The sequence below is a fragment of the Cetorhinus maximus genome, chromosome 5 (genome assembly GCF_964194155.1).
Source record: "Cetorhinus maximus chromosome 5, sCetMax3.hap1.1, whole genome shotgun sequence".
NCBI classification, from domain to species: Eukaryota; Metazoa; Chordata; class Chondrichthyes; order Lamniformes; family Cetorhinidae; genus Cetorhinus; species Cetorhinus maximus.
The window spans coordinates 47,992,176-48,012,015 of NC_135883.1; the positions used below are offsets into that span (position 1 = coordinate 47,992,176).

At 42.4% G+C, this 19,840-nt stretch overlaps 1 protein-coding gene across 1 annotated transcript in view; it reads right to left on the reverse strand.

Moving 5' to 3' along the window:
- Positions 1-19,250, reverse strand: part of lmbrd1 (LMBR1 domain containing 1) — a 236,655-nt gene extending 217,405 nt beyond the window's left edge. The window contains exons 1-2 of the mRNA XM_078541853.1: positions 19,054-19,250; positions 3,225-3,401 (exon numbers count right to left, since the gene is read on the reverse strand). Of these exons, the coding sequence (XP_078397979.1) occupies positions 3,225-3,401; positions 19,054-19,113 (237 nt within the window). The 5' untranslated portion in view covers positions 19,114-19,250. The remainder of the gene's footprint in view (positions 1-3,224; positions 3,402-19,053) is intronic.
- Positions 19,251-19,840: the final 590 nt, after the last annotated feature.

The following is a 19,840-nucleotide window of genomic DNA, read 5'->3' on the forward strand; positions in this document are numbered from 1 at the left end:
TATCCTGCTGTTTAACTAAAGGAGAAATTCTTAGGACTCCCTATGGAGATGATTTGTAAAGTTGAAAAAGGGATTTTTTAAGTATCTAACAAGCAGACCAGACATAACTGACTGATTAAACATCTGACTATTAAAGTACCTGTGTCTGTCCAAATTGATTCTTACTGTGGAACGAATCACTTCAATTATCCAAATAATGGTATAGCTGATCACAAGTGTATAAAGTATCTTGCTTTGAAGATTAATCCCACGTAATTTGAGCCAGACTCGAGTACAAAAATCTAGCCTCACATTCCAGTACAATACAAAGGGACTGCTGCTGTGTTTGAGGTGCCATATTTTGGATAAGACACAAAACAGAGGCCCTGCATGAGAGGTCGTGAGAAGTTATAAGGTAGTGCCCTCAACAATATTTATCCCTCAATCAAAATCAGTAAAAAAAACACACCTGATCATTAGATCACTGCTTTTTTGTGTCCCCTTGCTGTGTGCAAATTGGCTGCCGCATTTCCCTACATTGTTACAGTGACTATATTTCAGGTGTAATCAATCAGCTGTAAAACACTTTGGGGTGTCCTATGGTTGTGCAGGATGCAAGCTCTCCCTCTTTCTTGTTCTCTATCAGTGCTAGCAGAGGCAAGGAAGCAAATATCAATGCTAAATAATGCCTGACGAGTAGTGTTGCCTGCAGGCCGGTAGGCATCACTGTTCAAGATGGGAGAAAGCCAGGTGAATAGAGCAGAATTCTTTGCTCCTTTTGTGGTATCATGCTATAAAGACATGCACCTGAGATCACATCCTGACCAGATGCAGTGACAACCATAACAAAAACACTTTACAATCTGTTTGGCCATCATTGTTCACAACTTTTTTTTTTAAAAAATCAGTCAAAAATTGTTGGCCCCATAAACATTTGACAGTGGATTGCATGCAAATAAGTGACTGTTCACCGTTTGCTGGAGAAAACCAGATACTGCAGGACAGGGACAGCCCTCTGTATTAGCAGAAGTTGGGTCATTCATATGGGGATGCTTCAGACATGTGATTTCACCAAGTTACACAAATATCTGCAATTTGAGCTCATCCTTTATACCACTTTCCCAGCAAGACTAATCTGTAGAAGAATGTTGATCTTTTATTTTGGCAGCAAACTGAGGCAGTTTCACTTTATTTCAAACTTATTGCTTTTGTAGTTTTCTTTTTACCTTTAATATTACTTGATTAAGATTCCTAATTAAATTGTGAATTGCTGAATAAAATAGTTGTATAAGCCTATGCAACTATTTGTGTAAGTTGTCAGTACCTTATTAACACATTTACCATTTTAGAATATACCAGTTTAACAAAAAAAAACTGTATATGCTTGATAATTAATAGGTAAAGAATAGATTAAAATAGGTTCGGCTGCATTGCAAATCAACATACGTTAACTATTCTCAATGGTGAGAAGTACCACTGACAACTTGCCAATTTAGCAGAATAGGGAGGTGAATGTGTACTCAAAGGTGATGCTACTGTACCATGTTGACTTTCTATTTGAGAAGCCTCTCATAAGTGTAACACTTTAAGCTAGCCACAGCCACCAAAAGGCAAGGTCAATCACAAAACATGTAACAGCTCTTCAAAATGTCAACGTCCCTGCAACAACACTGATCACATCTGGTACTATTCTTTGTGTCACGACTCACTGGGGATAGTGCGCTGCAATATCAAGCCCAACTGTTCCCTGAGCCGTGACAAATGTGAAAAGGTTTGATCAACCCACCTAATTGTTTAATTTAGGTTAACAGAATACGAGCTCCAGGTTTGTAAACTTAATAAGTAAATAATTGTTTATTGAACAAATTGTCTTCAACTCATGTCAAAAGAAATATGAACTGCTAATTTCTAACTCTATAACCTAAACTCTACCTCCTTCTTAAATCCCTATACACACGCATACGAGTCTCATAAGACACACAAAAACATGGATTTTAAGGGTGGGATAAAATAGTTCAATAGCACCAATTCCGGCTTCGATGGGTTGATTTTGATCGATGTCTTCCAATTCCTTTCAGTTCTTCTTGATGACACGAGGTGGTCTTCCAGCACTTTGTCTTTAGTTCACTAGTTGAGCACTTGCCTTTCAATGTCTCTAACAGTGATTTACCCCTTTGCCTCTTGACAGGGAGTCTTTCAGAGAGAGAGAGCAGGTTATAGAGATACGAGGAGAAAAAGCCAGCTAGCTATTATTGTAGAATCACTGGAATCTGACACACACAGGAGCATGAAGTTTTAGGTCTTTTCCCTTTCAGGCTAGGAGCTGCACTGCTCTCACAAAAACCCTGATCACCTGGTCAAGGGGCAATTAAAACATTGTTGTCAGGCAGTTCCCCATTAGACCAGACTCCTCCTCGACACTATCCTGTCTTTCATGGCACACTGTTCCAGGACAACAACATTGTACATATCCCTCACACTGTAGAGATGTCCTCCAAACTGCAGCAATTGTAATTTTAATCCACAGTCCAACAGAAATAAAAAGATATGTTCTTTACATTTGTAACACATCACATAAATTAATGGCCACATACAATGTCACTAATGAACATGATCTGTAACCAAATACTTAAGTGGCTGGTAACAACAGATTGATCAAGTTTCTACTTTTCATCCAAACCTACAGAGCAGGACCTCAAAAGGGTCAATATTTTTCACAGAGGAATGACTAAAGCAATCCACAATGGCAACACCATGCATCCAGGCACAAGGTTAGCAGTACAGCAAAGGTTCCTTGGTGTAACGGTATAGTCTTTCTCTGCAGCCCTCCCAACCCCCTTGCATCCCACACTGTTCAACTTGCACATAGAAACTGAATAAATGAAGTTATACTCACTGTGTTCCTATAAAGTACTCCATAATTCAGGAGGGATGATTAAATTATTTTACAAGTTGAAGCCAAACCTGCAACTTCTAGAAATGACCTTTCTATCCATCAACTAATTTTCTAACAAGTATAACTGCTGCGGAAAATTAATTTTCCTCTTCTATAAATTAAACCTCTCCCCTGCAAGCACCAGGAACTAATAAATTAAACGGCACATGGTATTAAATCATGTAGAATTACTAGCTTTAGAAAATAACCATTTCACTGTAAAAATTATATATTCAAATGTGTTTAAATCATTGCACAGTTTGAATGTCTAGGGTAGTGATCTTCAGTTTAGCCTCAATTTGTACAGTACCTTGTAAGACCCTCTGGAGTCTTTCATATAAGAAACAAGGAATATGTCAACAGGTAGCAGGGATGAACTGATCAGTGCGACAGCAAGTGCACAAATAGCAGTTATGGTGGAGACAACCTCACTTTCTTGTTGACTCTGGTATCGACGGATATATGTCCAGCAAAACACTAAAATTGCCTAGAAGACACAAAATGAAGAAATTAACAAAAATAATCACATCTGACTGAATCACAACATCTCAAATAAACTTGCACTCTTAGCAATATATTAGTAACTGTTTTGTCCCAAAGGGCAAGCACAAATAAACTTGTCAAAAAGTCTTGGTGTACAATGGGACCCCGTTAAAGAAGATTTTAAAAAATTATGACCGCATTGAAATTAAAACCGAAATCATTTTGAATTGGAGTTGATATATAGTGGGGAAAGTCTGTGTATTAGTAGAGCCAACACTGGACCACATTCATTCAAAACTGCATCACCATTTCAGAAACAAACTTGGGCTTGTAGATACAAACCATTTGAGTGGTGTGATTAAAATGTTATTTACTATGGTTAAAATTAATCTATGGCTATAATATTATAAACAGATGGTAATGCAATGTAGTTTTATTTTGCAAAGATTAAGACCTGATAACTGGACATTGAGAAAGAATAGTAAAATTAGTCAACATGAATTTATGAAAGGGAAATCATGATTGACAAACTTGGAGTTTTTTGAGGGTATTACTTGCAGCATTGATAAAAGAGAACCAGTGGATGGGGTGTGTTTGGATTTTCAGAAAGCTTTTGATAAGGTCCCACACAGTAAATTAGTAAAGAAAATTAAAGCGCGTGGGATTGGGGGGAATATATTCGTATGGATTGAGAATTCGTTTTCAGACAGAAAGCAGTATAGGGATAAATGGATTATTCTCAGGATGGCAGGCTGTTACCAGTGGGGTATTGCAAGGATCAGTGCTAGGTCCACAGCTAGTCACAATCTATATAAATGATTTGGATATGGGGACCAAATGTAATATTTCCAAGTCTGTCAACGACACCAAACTGGTGTGAATGTGAGTTGTGAGGGGAGTGCAAGAGGGTTTAAGAGGACTTGAATAGGCTAAGTGAATGGGTTAGAATATGACAGATGGAATTTATTGTGAATAAGTTTATTCACTTTGATAGAAAAAATAGAAAGGCAGAAAATTTCTTAAATGGTGAGGGGTTGGGAAGTGCAGATGTCCGAAGGGACCTGGATGTCCTTGTTTATGAGTCACTAAACGTTAGCATGCAGGTGCAGTAAGCAATAAGGAAAACAAATGGTACGTTGGCCTTCATCGCAAGGGGATTTGAGTACAGGAGTAAAGATGTCTTGCTGCAATTGTAAAGAACCTTGGTGGGACCACGCCTGGAGTATTGTGTACAGTTTTGGTCCCCTTATCTAAGAAGGGATATACTTGCCATAGAGGGAGTGCAACGGAGATTCACCAGATTAATCCCTGGGATGGCAGGATTGTTTTATGAGGAGAGATTGGGGAGAATGGGTCTGTATTCCCTAGAGTTTTGAAGACTGAGGGGCAGCCTCATTGAAACTTACAAAAATCTTCCAGGGCGTGACAGGGCAGACGTAGATAAGATGTTTCCCCTAACTGGTGAGTGTAAAATGAAGGGATATAATCTCAGGATAAGGGGTAGACCATTTAAGACTGAGATGAGGAGGAATTTCTTCACTCAGTAGGTAGTGAATCTTTGGAATTTTCTGCCCCAGGAGGCTTTGGAAGCTCAGTTATTGAGCAGGTTCAAAACAGAAATCAATTGATTTCTGGAGACAAATGACATCGGGCAACATGGAGATAGTGCAGGAAAATGGCATTGAGGTAAGAACATAAAAACTAGGAGCAGGAGTAGGCAATTCAGCCCCTCGAGCCTGCCCCGCCAGTCAATACGATCATGGCTGATCTCATTTCGACCTCAACTCCAATTTCCCGCCCTCTCCCCATAACCTTTCAACCCGTTACTAATTAAAAATCTGTCTATCTCCTCCTTAAATTTATTCAGCGTCCCGGCATCCACTGCACTCTGAGGCAGTGAAGTCCACAGATTCACGACCCTTTGAGAAAAATAATTCCTCATCTCTGATTTAAATCTACCGCCCCTTAGCCTAAAACTACGGCCTCTCATTCGAGAATGCCCCACAAGGGGAAATATCCGCTCCACATCTACATTGTCTATTCCCTTTAGCATCTTATATACCTCAATTAGATCTCCTCTCATCCTTCTAAACTCTAGTGAGTATAGGCCTAAACTGCTCAATCTCTCCTATTAAGACAAGCCCCACATCTCTGGAATCAATGTAGTGAACCTCCTCTGAACCGCCTCCAATGCAACTACATCCTTCCTCGAGTAAGAGGACCAAAACTGTGCACAGTACTCCAGGTGCGGTCTCACCAATGCCTTGTACAGTTGCAACAACACTTCCCTATTTTTATATTCTATTCCTTTAGCAATAAATGCCAAAATTCCATTTGCCTTCCTTATTACCTGCTGTACCTGCATACTAGCTTTCAGTGATTCAGGCACAAGGACACCCAGATCTCTCTGCACTGAAGCACTCTGAAGTTTCTCTCCATTTAAATAATAAGTCGCCTTTTTATTTTTCCGACCAAAATGGATAACCTCACAGTTATCTACGTTAAACTCCATCTGCCAAATTTTGGACCATTCACCTAACCTGTCCATATCTGGACGCTGAATAAATTTAGGGAGGAGATAGACAGATTTTTAATTAGTATATTTGTAAATTTCTTATTTCTTCATTGCAACTTATTTTCCCATCTATTCTGATGCCATCTGCAAACTTAGCTATAGTACCTTCTATCCCTGAATCCAAGTCATTAATATAGATTGTAAACAGTTGGGACTCAAGGACCGAACCCTGTGGCACCCCACTAGTTACAGTTTGCCATCCAGAAAAAGACCCATTTATCCCAGCTCAGCTTTCTGTTGGTTAGCCAATCCTCTATCCAAGCTAATACATTACCCCTAACTCCATGTAGATGCATGAAAATGGCATTGAGGTAGATATCAGCATGATCTAACTGAAGAGTGGAGAGGGCTTGATGAGCTGAATGGTCTACTCCTGTTCCTATGTTCCAAAAACTAAGCTTCATGCACTTGATAAAAATGGATGCAATTTAATTTGGATTTCATGCTTGCCCCCTCTGCTGTTCTTTTTGCTATGAAGATTTTCTTACCATCTCAATGACCCAAGACCTAGAAACACGGGACTATCAATCTTCCAATTATTAGATCTAAAGAAGGAAACTGGAACATTTTCAGGGAACCGTAGACCTTAGTACAGAGTTTAACATCAGTGATAGAAAAAATAATAGAGAAAATGGAAAAACATCTCGAATATAAAAGATAATAATGAACGGTCAACTTGGATTTCAAAAGAAAAAGTCTTACTTGACCAACATCACTGAATTCTTTGAAGAAATAAAAAAGAAAACAAGGATATAGTAGAAGGTGAAATATATCTAGATTTGCAAAAGGCCTCTAATAAGATATTACATAATAGGCTAATGAATAAGATCAAGACATGCAGAGTTAAGGGACAATTAGCACGAGGGATAGATGGCTGGCTGAAAGACAGGGAGGAAAATGTAGATACAAGGTGGAAGAAGATGGGAAATGGGGTCCCACAAGGATCAGTGCTCAAACTACTGTTGTTCACAATTTGTATTAAAAGTTTAAACTTTGGAATCAAAAACCAAATTGGGAGGAATAGTCAACATTGATGAGGACCTACAACAAATGACATTAATAAACTTGAAAAATGAATATATAATTAGCAAATGAATCTCAACACTGTGATGTATTACATCGAGGTAAGAAAAATTAGGTGGTCAATATTACTTGGAAAATTAATCTATATGGGGTAGAGGAGCTAACAGATCTGGGTGTATAAATGTACCAATCACTAAAAGTTGTGGTGCAAAACAATAAGGCCATATCAAAAGCAAACACAGCACTACAGTTTCACTTCTAGAGGGATGGAATTGAAAAGTTGAGACATTATGCTAAACTTGTATCAAATCTTGGTTAGGCCGCACTTGCAGTAGCGTTCTGGATGCCTCATTATAAAAAGGGTATAGGAGGGAGTATAAAAAAGGATTTGCAAGGATGATACCAAAATGGCATGGATATATCTATCAGGAAAGCATGAATAGGCTGTGTCTCTTTTCCCTTGAAAAAAGCTGAGGGGTAACCAAATAGAGGTCTTTCAAAATTATGAAAGGTTTTGAGAGTGGATACAGAGAGAATGCTTCCTCTTGGGGAAGAGCATAACTACGGAATTCAGAAGAAAATTATTTGCCCAAAGAGTGGTGAGAATGTGTAACCCATTACCACAGGGAGTAGTTGAGGTGAATAGTATAGCTGCATTTCGGGGAAGTTAGGTAATGATATGAGGTAGAAGGGAATAGAGGGTTAACACTGATTAGAGATGGATGAAAAAGGAAAAGGATGGGAAGAGGCTGGATAGTGCTTTGAGGTACTTGTAAGCTGTCGAAGTCTCTGAAGCCTTTAGGAGTGTGGGGATCACGACTGCCTGGAGAATCATGACCTTAAGTTTCTGGATTTGAGATCCTGGTTCTCAAATACTCTTTGCCTCAGTTGGCCGAAAGTTAAGCTGGCACTTTGGAAGCAATGAAGAATTTTGTCTTCTATGTCTGCCTTCATCGAGGGGAGATTCCCAAGATATGCAAAATGATTCATATTTTCCAGGATCTTACCACTGAAGTTAATCAACAGTGAGAAGTGTTTTGCGATCAGCTAGTTGGAAAAGGACCTTGGTTTTCCAGATGTTTAGTGAAAGGCCCATTTTCTCATATGATTCAGAGAAGGAGTGTACAATGACCTGGAGCTCAGTTTCTGAATGAGTATGTGTACACACGTCCACACACACGCACACGCACCCCCATACACACACGCATACACACAAATGTGTACACAACATACTGAAGCTCAATGGCTGAGGATGGAGTGGTTTTTCACTTTGGATTGAAGGCAGTTGAACACAGTTGCCCCTCTATTCTGTAGATTATCTCCACATCTCCATGAGTCTGGTTTGCATTAAAGAAATACAAACATGAGCTCTACAACTGGCACAGTTTCTTTTCCATATGCCATCAAATTTCAACAATATTTTGCACTCAGTTGGCGATCCAATTCACTGTGGGAGAGTTTTTTTTTGGCTCATCCTGCTCAAGACAAAGGGTGCTATCATTGGGAAATCAAGCAATTTCCCATTTCAGGAAATTAGTGTCAACCACAGGTGTAGCAAAGCTAAAAACACCACCTCCATCAAGGTCTGAGCCCCAACCACAGAGAAGACAACTCACTACACCAATACACAACGTCTCTATGATCGATCAGATCTTATATCAAGCCACAAGGCACTATAAACAAAACCACTATATATGAAATCAGGAAAGAAAAACAGCTTGGAGATCTGCTGTTTTTAATGGGGAGGCAAGTCTAGCAATTAAACACACAGTCTGCAGCAGCTTCAAAAAGAACACTCCTCAACTTTACAAATATGGTGGAGTACTCACTAACTTTCCACACACAAATGAATAGTGGACAGGTACGAAAGGATGGCAGCAGGCCATAGGAAATGTGCTAGATACAGATGAGAGAGAATGCTTGGTCTAGAAAAGGCAAGTGTGAAATGCACACCTGAGCTAACAATTGAAGGAAGCTTTTAGTACATATTTTAGAGTACTCCAGAGAAAAATAAACCCATTATTTTTCAGTGCACCAGTGTGTGGTATAAACCAAGAAAGAAGGGTTAATGATGCACGATATATCATTGCAGATTAAATCTTGTGTAGCTGGAAGCAGTTATGTGACTAATTAGGCTATTGGTATTTGCTGTGAGTTTAAAACATTCATGATTTGTGCACACTTAAATTCTCAGAACAAAACAGCTCAAATAATTACATTGTTATCTCAAGTATAAAACTATATTTTATAGAAAGTGGTATTGTAGTACAAATTGTTCAACTGTACTTGCAATGGTTCAGCATCATGAGCACAGTTCATGTTAGTTATACCCAATTTCTTCTATTACTGTTTCTCCTGTCTGTATTTACTATTCTTTTTCTCCCCCAACTCACCACCCGTCATCCTGCATTTTGAAGTCCAACGTCCCTCTAACCAACACTTGCCATTATAATTCCTCTTCCTTCCATTTCATGCACCTCCCAAATTACCTTCTTGGTGCTTTCCTTCCTGTTTGTATTTTTCTTCCTGTCCAAAAGTTCATTTGGTCCCTCTCCCCTTCCTTCATTCTGCCATCTTCCAATATTAAATACCCTTAGTTAGTCCACTTTCTCTATTATTCTAAATTTCTCACCCACTTTGCGCTCTCACTTTTTGTACCCTCTCTGTCTCTTCAGCCTTACTCCATGCATTTTCTCCTTTCCTGGAGGTCCAATACACCTAGACATGTGTCTACTGTGGCTCAGTGGATAATATGCCTTCCTTGGAGTCAGAAAGTTGTGGGCTCTAGTTCCACTTCTGAGGCATTGGTACATAAACCAGCTTAAAACTTCAGCACTGTGTTGAAGGGACATTGCATTGTTGAAGAGGTCAGCTTTTAAATGGGACCTTAATCTGCCCTTTCAGGTGAACGAAAAAGATCACATGATTCAACCGAGAGCTGGAACTCCTCTAGTACCCTGGGAACATTTACCCAACGATCAGCCTCTAAAACAGATGATTTGAACATTAAATTTGAAGCTGGTTTTGGCAGTTTGCTGTGCATATATTGGTTATATCATTTCCTAAATTACAACAGTGCCTATACTTCAAAAACACTTCATTGGTTGTAAAATGCTTCAGGCACCCCAGGGTTGAGAAAGCGGTTTTATAAACACAAGTCTTCACTTCTTTTCTTTCTGAAATGCCTCTCTTGTAGCTGAACTTTCATGCCCAATTCCTCTTCCACTCAGCCCCATCACCTCCTTCACACCCTAATCCTAATTCCAGCCTTCTGCTACTCCCTCCACTGTGGGAGCACTTTATTCAAACAACTAGTCCTTTGCTGATCCCAGCACCCTCACCATCCCTGTCCCACAGGCAGGAGACACCCAGCAGAGGTGGCGGCACAATGGCATACAGTCGGAGGGTGGGGGTTTAGTTGAATCCTCAACATCGACTCTGGCCACCAAGAAGTCAGAAGTCACAGCATCAGGTCAAAATTGGGCAAGAAAACCTCCTGCTGATTACCACGTACCACCCTCCCTCAGCTGATGAATCAGTGCTCCTCCATGTTAAACACTATTTGGAGGAAGCACTGAGTGGCATGTGTGGAATGTACTCTGGATGGGGGGGCTTCAATGTCCATCACCAAGAGTGGCTTGGTCACACCATTACTGACCGAGCTGGCCGAGTCCTAAAGGACATAGCTGCTAGACTGGGCCTGCTGTAGATGGTGAGGGAACCAATAAGAGGGAAAAACATACTTGCCCTCATCCTTACTAACCTGCCTGCCACAGATGCATCTGTCCATGACAGTATCAGTAGGCTTGACCACAGCACAGTCGTTGTGGAGATTAAGTCCCGCCTTCACATTCAGCGTATCCTACATCATGTTGTGTGGCACTACCACCGTGACGAACAGAATAGATTCCGAACAGATCTAGCAACTCAAGGCTGGGCATCCAAGAGGTACTGTGGGCCATCAGCAGTAGCAGGATTGTACTCAAACACAATCTGTAACCTCATGGCCCGGCATATCTCCCACTCTACCATTACCACCAAGCCAGGGGATCAACTCTGGTTCAATGGAGAGTGCAGGAGGCATGCCGGGAGCAGCACCAGGCATACCTAAAAAAAAAAAAATGAGGTGGTAGCTGGTGAAGCTATAACACAAGATTACTTGTGTGCCAAACAGCATAAGCAGCAAGTGATCGACAGAACTGAGCAATTCCATAACCAATGGATCAGATCTAAACTCTATAGTCCTGCCACATCCAGTCATGAATGGTGATGGATGGTTAAACAACTCAGTGGAGAAGGCTCCACAAATATTCCCATCCTCAATGATGGGAGAGCCCAGCACATCACTGCAAAAGATAAAGCTGAAGCATTCGCAACAATCTTCAGCCAGAAGTGCCGAGTGGATGATCTATCTCTGCCTCCTCTAGCAGATCCCCGGCATCACAAATGTCAGTCTTCAGCCAATTCAGTTCACTCTATGTGATGTCAAGAAACAGCTAAAGGCACTGGATACTGCAAAGGCTGTGGGTCCTGACAATATTCCAACGACAGAACTGAAAACTTGTGCTCCAGAACTTGCGGCGCCCCTAGCCAATCTGTTCCAGTACAGTTACAACACTGGCATCTATCTGGCAATGTGAAAAATTGCCCAAACATGCCCTATACACAAAAAGCAGGACAAATCCGCCCCATCAGTATACTCTCGCACTCCAGATCATCAATAAAGTAATGGAAGGGGTCATCAACAATGCCATCAGGCAACATTGGCTTAGCAATAACCTGTTCACTGACATTCGATTTGGGTTCTGCCAGGGTCACTCAGCTCCTGACCTCATGACAGCCTTGGTTCAAACGTGGACAAAAGAGCTGAACTCCCGAGGTGAGGTGAGGGTGACTGCCTTTGACATCAAGGCAGCATTTGACTGAGAGTGGCATCAAGGAGCCCTAGCAAAACTGGGGTCAATGGGAATCAGGGAGAAAACACTTTGGGGGTTGGAGTCATTCCTAGCACAAAGGAAGATGGTTGAGGTTGTTGGAGGTCAATCATTTCAGATCCAGGACACCACTGCAGGAGTTCCTCAGGGTAGAGCCCTCGGCCCAATCATCTTCAGCTGCTTCAATGTTCATGAACCTTCCTTCCATCATAAGGTCAGAAGTGGGGATGTTTGCTGATGACTGCACAATGTTCAGCACCACTCGTGACTACTCAGGTACTGGAGCTGTCTGTGCCCAAATGCAGCAAGACCTGGACAATTTCCATGCTTGGACAGACAAATGGCAAGTAACATTCATGCCACACAAGTGTCAGACAATGATCATCTCTCCAACAAGAGAGAATCTAACCATTGCCCCTTGACATTCAATGGTATTACCATCACTGAATCCTCCAATATCAACTTCCTAGGGGTTACCATGGATCAGAAACTGAACTGGACCATCCATAAAAATTCTGTGGTTACAAGAGCAGGTCAGAGGCTAGGAATCCTGCAGCAAATAACTCACCTCCTGACTCCACAAAGGTAACCACCACCTACAATGCACAAGTTAGGAGTGTGATGGAATACTCTCCACTTGCCTGAATGAGTGCAGCTCCCACAACACTCAAGAAGCTTGACACCATCCAGGACAAAGCAGCCCACTTGATTGGCACCCCTTCCACAAACATTCACTCCCTCCACCACCAATGAACAGTAGCAGCAGTGTGTACCATCTACAAGATGCACTGCAGAAACTCACCAAGACTCCTTAAGCAGCACCAACCAAACCCACGACCACTATCATCTAGAAGGACAAGAGCAGCAGATACATGGGAACACCATCACCTGGAAGTTCCCCTCCAAGCCACACATCACCTTGGTTTGGAAATATATCGCCGTTCCTTCACTGTCACTGGGTCAAAATCCTGGAACTCCCTTCTTAACAGCACTGTGGTTGTACCTACACCACAGGGACTGCAGCAGTTCAAGAAGGCAGCTCACCACCGCCTTCTCAAGGGCAATTAGGAATGGGTAATAAATGCTGGCCTAGCCAGCGATGCCCATATCCCGTAAACGAATAAAGAAAAATAGGGACATGGAGCAGGAGCCTTTAAGTATTATTTCTCATTCTCCAGTAACCAGTCCAAAGCTATTTTCAGCTCACAATGGCTTGCTTCCTTTGTCCTTTTCCAGCTGTACAACACCTCATCCTCAAACTGACTTCCACAGTGAGGGTTGCCCTGGAGATTCCTCCCTCGCTCCAAAGCTAGACAAATCTTCCAGCCCTATTTAAATCCTCATGAGTTTGGTCCCTTCAATCTGAGAGTGAGCTGCCACCCACATTCTACCTGGTGAAAAGAGAGACTGGCTGCCTCTATCTCTCTGCTTTCTCTCTCTGAAATTCTTGTGGACTTGTTTGTGAGCTTCAGGAATATCATAAGAAAAACTTATAAGTTGATACTACAGTTGCTTTCTCTGGCCTGTTGCCCTCTCAGAGCCCATCTCCATGGCAACGCCAATCACCTTGTGCACAAATAGAAATGCTAATTAACCATCCTCTAAACCCCCAGCTCCATTCCACCTCAGAATTAAATTGACAGTTGTAAGCATGACTGTTTTTAAAGCCTGACATTTCTAACACCCCTCTGTGGGGTTTGGAGACTAACAGTCTACCAAAAGTCAGCACAAATTCTCTTGCCATTGTCCACAGGCATGAACATCTCGTACTTTTTTCCCAGTAAAACAATCAGGGCCCCTCTTTAAACTTTAACAAACAAGCCAGCCAACCTTGTGATACTGCAGAATTCAGAACATGTCATATGACCCTCTTCATTCCTTCATTTTACCATAAATTGAAGAGACCATCCCAAAATATAATCTTATAAGCTTTGTATTTATAACAGCTGGAATGGTGAAATTTAGAGGTAACAAAAGTATGGATGAGAGTTTCAGTAGAAGATAAGCTGAGGCAGGGACGGAGACAGGCATACTTAGGTCGGCCATCTTGATGGAGTGGTTGCATGGTTGGAAGCTTACCTCGTAGTCAAATAGGACACCGTGATTGCAAGGAATCTGGTTCCGCCTCAGCTGGAAGAGGGATGAAGTCCAAGGATAGGGAACAGAATTTGAGGAGGAGGGTGGGTGGGTGTTGGCACTGAATGCAATGACGTCAGTGTTCTAAATGTTTAATTGGAAGAATTTTTTGCACGCCTAATACAGGATGTCATGCAAGTAGTATGACAAATTAGAGGCAGAGGGGTGGTGGTGAGGTAGCGCTAGGTGTCATTAGTGTACATGTGAAAACCAATGTATTTTTAGATAGTGTCATGTACATGAGAAATAGGAGGGGCTCAAGGATAGAGCCTTGGGGGTTTTATGATTATAACAGATAGATGGGAATGGAACTAGGTGAGGGCTGTCCCACATAGCTGGACAATGGAGTCCAGGTGTTGGAGGAGGATATTTAAATGGAGAGAAACTTCAGAATGCTTCAGTGCAGAGAGATCTGGGTGTCCTCGTGCATGAATTGTTGAAAGCTAGTATGCAGGTACAGCAGGTAATAAGGAAGGCAAATGGAATTTTGGCATTTATTGTTAAAGGAAGTGAGTATAAAAATAGGGAAGTGTTGTTGCAACTGTACAAGGCATTGGTGAGACTGCACCTGGAGTACTGTGCACAGTTTTGGTACCCTTACTTGAGGAAGGATGTAGTTGAACTGGAGGCGGTTCAGAGGAGTTTCGCTAGATTGATTCCAGAGCTATTCTCCAGAGGCAAATCAAAAAATCATGTTAATCAAATCAAAAATAGGTAAGGGGGCAGGTGTACATCCCTGAAAGACTTAGGAGACAATCATAGAATGGTTAAAGCATAGGAGACTATTCAGCCCACATCGCTTCCATGTGGCTCTTTGCAAGGGCAACTTACCTAGTCCCATTCCTCTACCTTTTCCCTGTAGCACTGCAAATTTGATCTCTTCAGTTAATTATCTAATTCCCTTTGAAAGCCGTGATTGAATCTGCCTTCACCACTCTCAGAGAGTGCATTCCAGATCCTAACCATTCGTTGCGTGAAATAAGATTTACTTCATGTCGCCATTGCTTCTTTTCCAATCACCTTAAATCTGTGCCCTCTGGTTCTCGATCTTACCACCAATGGGAACAGCTTTTCCCTATCTGCTCTGTCCAGTCCTCTCATGATTTTGAATACCTCTATCAAATCTCCTCTCAGCCTTCTCTTCTCAAAGGAGATCAGCCCAGGTTCTCCAATCTATTCACATAGCTGAAATTCCTCATTCCTGGAACCATCCTCATGAATCTTTTCTGCATCCGCTCTAAGACCTTCAATCCATTCTAAATGAATAAATTAGTTTGGATGTGAGAAACAATTTGGCAGCTTCCATCCTAATTTTTCTGGTCCTAACTCAAAACTTATGAGATTTATTGAGTTCAATTTTGCAATTTGCCATTGTGGGATTTGAACTCTCCAACCTCTGGGTTGCTAATCCAGAATCAAAGCCACTGCCATGATCATTTCCTCACACCATTCCCAAGCGACAACACCACAGGAATATTTCAAATCCTCATACATACTGCCAACAGAAAAGCTCAACATGATCAAAGATGAAAGCAGTCGAAATCAGACAAGAATCTTCGAGCTTTGCACAAGCTTAGCAGGTTCTCACAGCAATTAGTGAGCCACAAGATTCCAAAAAGTCCAAGGTGCAACCCCAAATTTGTGCTACAAGTTATCTCATTTTGTTGGAGTGGTGGGGGTGACTGCGCCTGGCCTCTGTGTCCCTTGGTTAGGGATAAAAAAAGACAGATTTCCCACTCCTGAACATTACAATACTGTGAACCCAACCAGAAGGCACAAATGGGCACCAGATCAAAGCAAGATTCTGCTGACAGTAAAAGCTAGATGAAGAGGTGAGATTAGAAGTTTTTATTAAACTAACCCTTTTGTTACCTGACCCCTGTACAACCTAGGCTAACCTTACAAGACACCAACCTTTTGCAGTGTGCAATAAAGCCACAATAGCCATAAACAAATGTTTACAAAATCCATGCAGAAAAACCTTAAATATAGAAACATGGAAAATAGGAGTAGGCCATTCGGCCCTTCAAGTTTGCTCCGCCATTCATTATGATCATGGCTGATCATCCAACTCAATAGCCTGCTCCCGATTTCTCCCCATATCCTTTGATCCCTTTCACCCCAAGAGCTATATCTAACTCAACTACTTTCTGTGGTAGCGAATTCCACAGGCTCACCACTCTCTGGGTGAAGAAATTTCTCCTCATCTCAGTCCTAAATGCTCTATCCCACAACCTCAGACTGTGACCCCTGGTTCTGGACTCCCCCATCATCAGGAACATCCTTCTTACATCTACCCTATCTAGTCCTATTAGAATTTTATAGGATGACAAATAGGAGGAGTGGGCCCCCAGGTTCACACAAGACCATTCAACACAATCATGGCTGATCGTTGACCTCAATTCTACTTCCTTGCCCAACCCCCATATCCCTCGATTGCCTCAGTGTTAAAAAAATCTATCAACTTCTGTCTTGGATATACTCAACAACTGAGCATACAGAGATCTCGAGTAAAGAATTCCAAAGATTCACAACCCTGAGGTGAAGTAACTTTGCCATGTCTCAGTGCTAAATGGTCAATCTATTACACTGAGACTGTCTCCCCATGTTTTAGACTCAGCAGCCAGGGGAAACAATCTCTTGTGTCTAACTTTGTAAAGCTCCCTCAGAATTTCATAAATCTCAAAGAGATTATCTCTCATTCTTCTAAACTTCAGTGAGCATAGGCCCATGAACATGGGTGGCACTCGGATGAGGTTATTAAGCACTGCTTCATTCACTTTGTTCTACTATAATTGTATTTCACCCTTATAAGAGCGGCATTATTTATATTCAAACACAATGACAGCATCTAGAAATACACACCAATTCAGATGAACAGCACCCACACACTGCAGGACAAAAGAAGTTTGTGGCCGTTTCAAAAGAGCATTATTGTACAAACTAGATCACATGGCACATGCACTTTCAAACAGTCTCTGCTTGAATTACAAGTAAAATTATTGATACAACCAGAAGCCCACAGTGCACAAAAGAGAAATTTACCGTAAAAATAGGTTTTAAAGGAACATGCTTTTCCAACTTTTCCAAGCACTTGTTTCATGAGTAAACTTTCTGAAACTTATTTATAATTCATCATATTATGTAAACACTAAGCAGTACATCAACTTTAATGAAAGTGGTACAATTTTTAATTGTAAACTCAAAGGAGGAAGCAAAACTCCAAACACAGCTGTTGTAGTTTCTCAAAGAGAGCTGTCACCAAAAAATAAATGTAACAAAGACATTTGCAACAGCTACAGCATTTCCAAAGTAAAATTATCCATGCCTGGGGAGAATGGCACCTCTGACCAGGATAATGCAAAAAGGATGAACCTAATGGCTCCCAGTCCACCAACATCTCAAATTTTAAATATCATCTTCAAGGCCCAATCCATTCAGGGCCTTGCCCCTTCTGATCACTGAACACCGTCCCCATCCTAAAACCAACTCCTCCATGCGCTCAAAGAACTCTCCAAGTCTGTCCTCTTCAGCATCTCCCAATCCCTTTGGCCACATCATCAGTTGTTGAATTTAGAACCATTCAGAAACCAAACCTCTGCCTCACCACCTCAATTTCTGTGTCAACCTTGCCTCAATTTGTAACACTATCAAGTCCCACTCCAAAGACTTGAGCACAAAGAATCAAGGCTGACATCCCAGTGCAGTGTAGAGGGAGTGCTGCACAGGGGGCGGTGACAATTTTCAGGTGAAACCTTAAACCACTGCCCCGTGCGCTGTCTCAGATCGATGTAAAAGATCCCAAGGCACTAATTCAAAGAACTTTTCTTGGTGTCCTGGACAATATTTATCCCTCAAACAACATCAGTAACACAGCTGATCTGGTTATTATCAGTACGCTGTTTGTGGGAGTTTGCTGTGTGCCAATTTGCTGCTAAATTTCCTACAATAGTGACCACACGTCAAATCTACTTCATTGCCTCTGAAACACTTTGGGAACATCCTGAGGTCATGCAAGGGCTATATAAATACAAGTCTTTTTTTTCTCCTTCCTTCTTTGGCTTGTGTCAATTCTGTCCGATAACATTTCTCTGAAATATCTTAGACCATGTTTCTACATTAAAGGCATTGTTGCAGAAACGAGTGGTACACTCATTCATCTGCAGAGAGCTGGAGGCCATTCAGCCAGTTGTGCCTGTTCCAGCACTGGGTTAGGTTGCCCTGTGATCTGTTCCTTAACTCCACCTGCATGCCGTGGTTCAATAACCCTCGCCTAAACAAAAATCTTTCACCTCAATTTTGACAGGACCATAAGTTAAAGGCCTCTGTTTCGATTTTGCAAGTGACAGAAAAGTTAGCAACAGCAAAGAGTGGGGCCCAGAGATCAAAAGCCTGCTTGCCATCTGAAGTGCTTTAAAGAAAAACAGAAAATGCTGCAGATATTCAGCAGGCTCTGTAGAGAGAGAGGGGGGGCGGGGGGGCGATGGCTAGAGTTAACACCTCAGGTCTGTTTAAATAAAATGTAAATAAAGAATAATAGAAAATGAAGTGCAGATCAAGACCCTGCTTGCTATCTGGGGTGTATTAGAAAACAAAATGCTGGAAATATTCAGCAAGTTCTGCCAAGAGAAAGAAAAAACAAACTTTAACATCTCAGATCGATTTTATGTAAAATCGAAATAATTATTAGCTATTAAATATTAAGTTACTTTATTACATTTTAAAATGTAAATTGGGATGTCACCACACAAACACACACACACACCAGTTGTTTAATGTTGTGAATTTTTACTCTTCCTCAGGCCCTATCCACATTCTCACACACACACACTCCTGGTGTCCAACTGAATCTGGCCATTTCATTCTTGTTATTGGAGAATGCGCCAGAGCCCAGGCCTGAACCATACACACAAACACACGCACACGGACTCGGTTCATTAATTAATGGATACAGAGAGGCCGCCTCTCGGGCAGGGCCTTTGGCCTACCAGTAAAACCAGGGAGAATATGGACCAGCCCCACACGGACTCGGTCAAGACCGAACCCATCGCCAAAACCCAGAGAACAGCCTCCGCCACCCGGCCCGAATCGGCCCGGCTCACCCCCTAACAACAGGGAGGACCTGCGTTCGCGCACACCCAGCCATCCGCGCGGCCGGCGCGCGCGCGCACACCCAGCCGTCCGCGGGGGCCGCCGCGCGCGCGCACAACGGCAGCCGCTTTGCGCGTGCGCGTGCACGGCGTCCTCCCCCTCCCCCTCCCCGAGGCCGCAGCCGCCTGTCAATCAAAGGGCAGAGAGGTGGTTGCCCCTCACTGGCTTGGACAGCAGCAGGTTAACTCCCCTGCCCACCGCCCCCACCATCCTCTATACACACCACCTCTACACCCCATCCCCTACACCCCCCACCATATATCCCCACCCCCTACATTCCCACCACCTTTACCCCCTACACTCCCACCGCCTTTACCCCCTACACTCCCAGCGCCTTTACCCCCTACACTCCCAACACCTTTACCCCTACACTCCCACCATCTTTACCACCTACAATCTCACCGCCTTTACCCCCTACACTCCCACTACCTTTACCCCCTACACTCTCACCAGCCTTTACCCCCTACACTCCCACCAGCCTTTACCCCCTACAATCCCACCAGCCTTTACCCCTACACACCCCCACTGCCTACACCCCACGACCCTTTACCCCTACACCCCCGACACTCACCCCCTACAATCCTCCAGCTCCCTTTACTCCATCTCCTCCTTACATCCCCATTT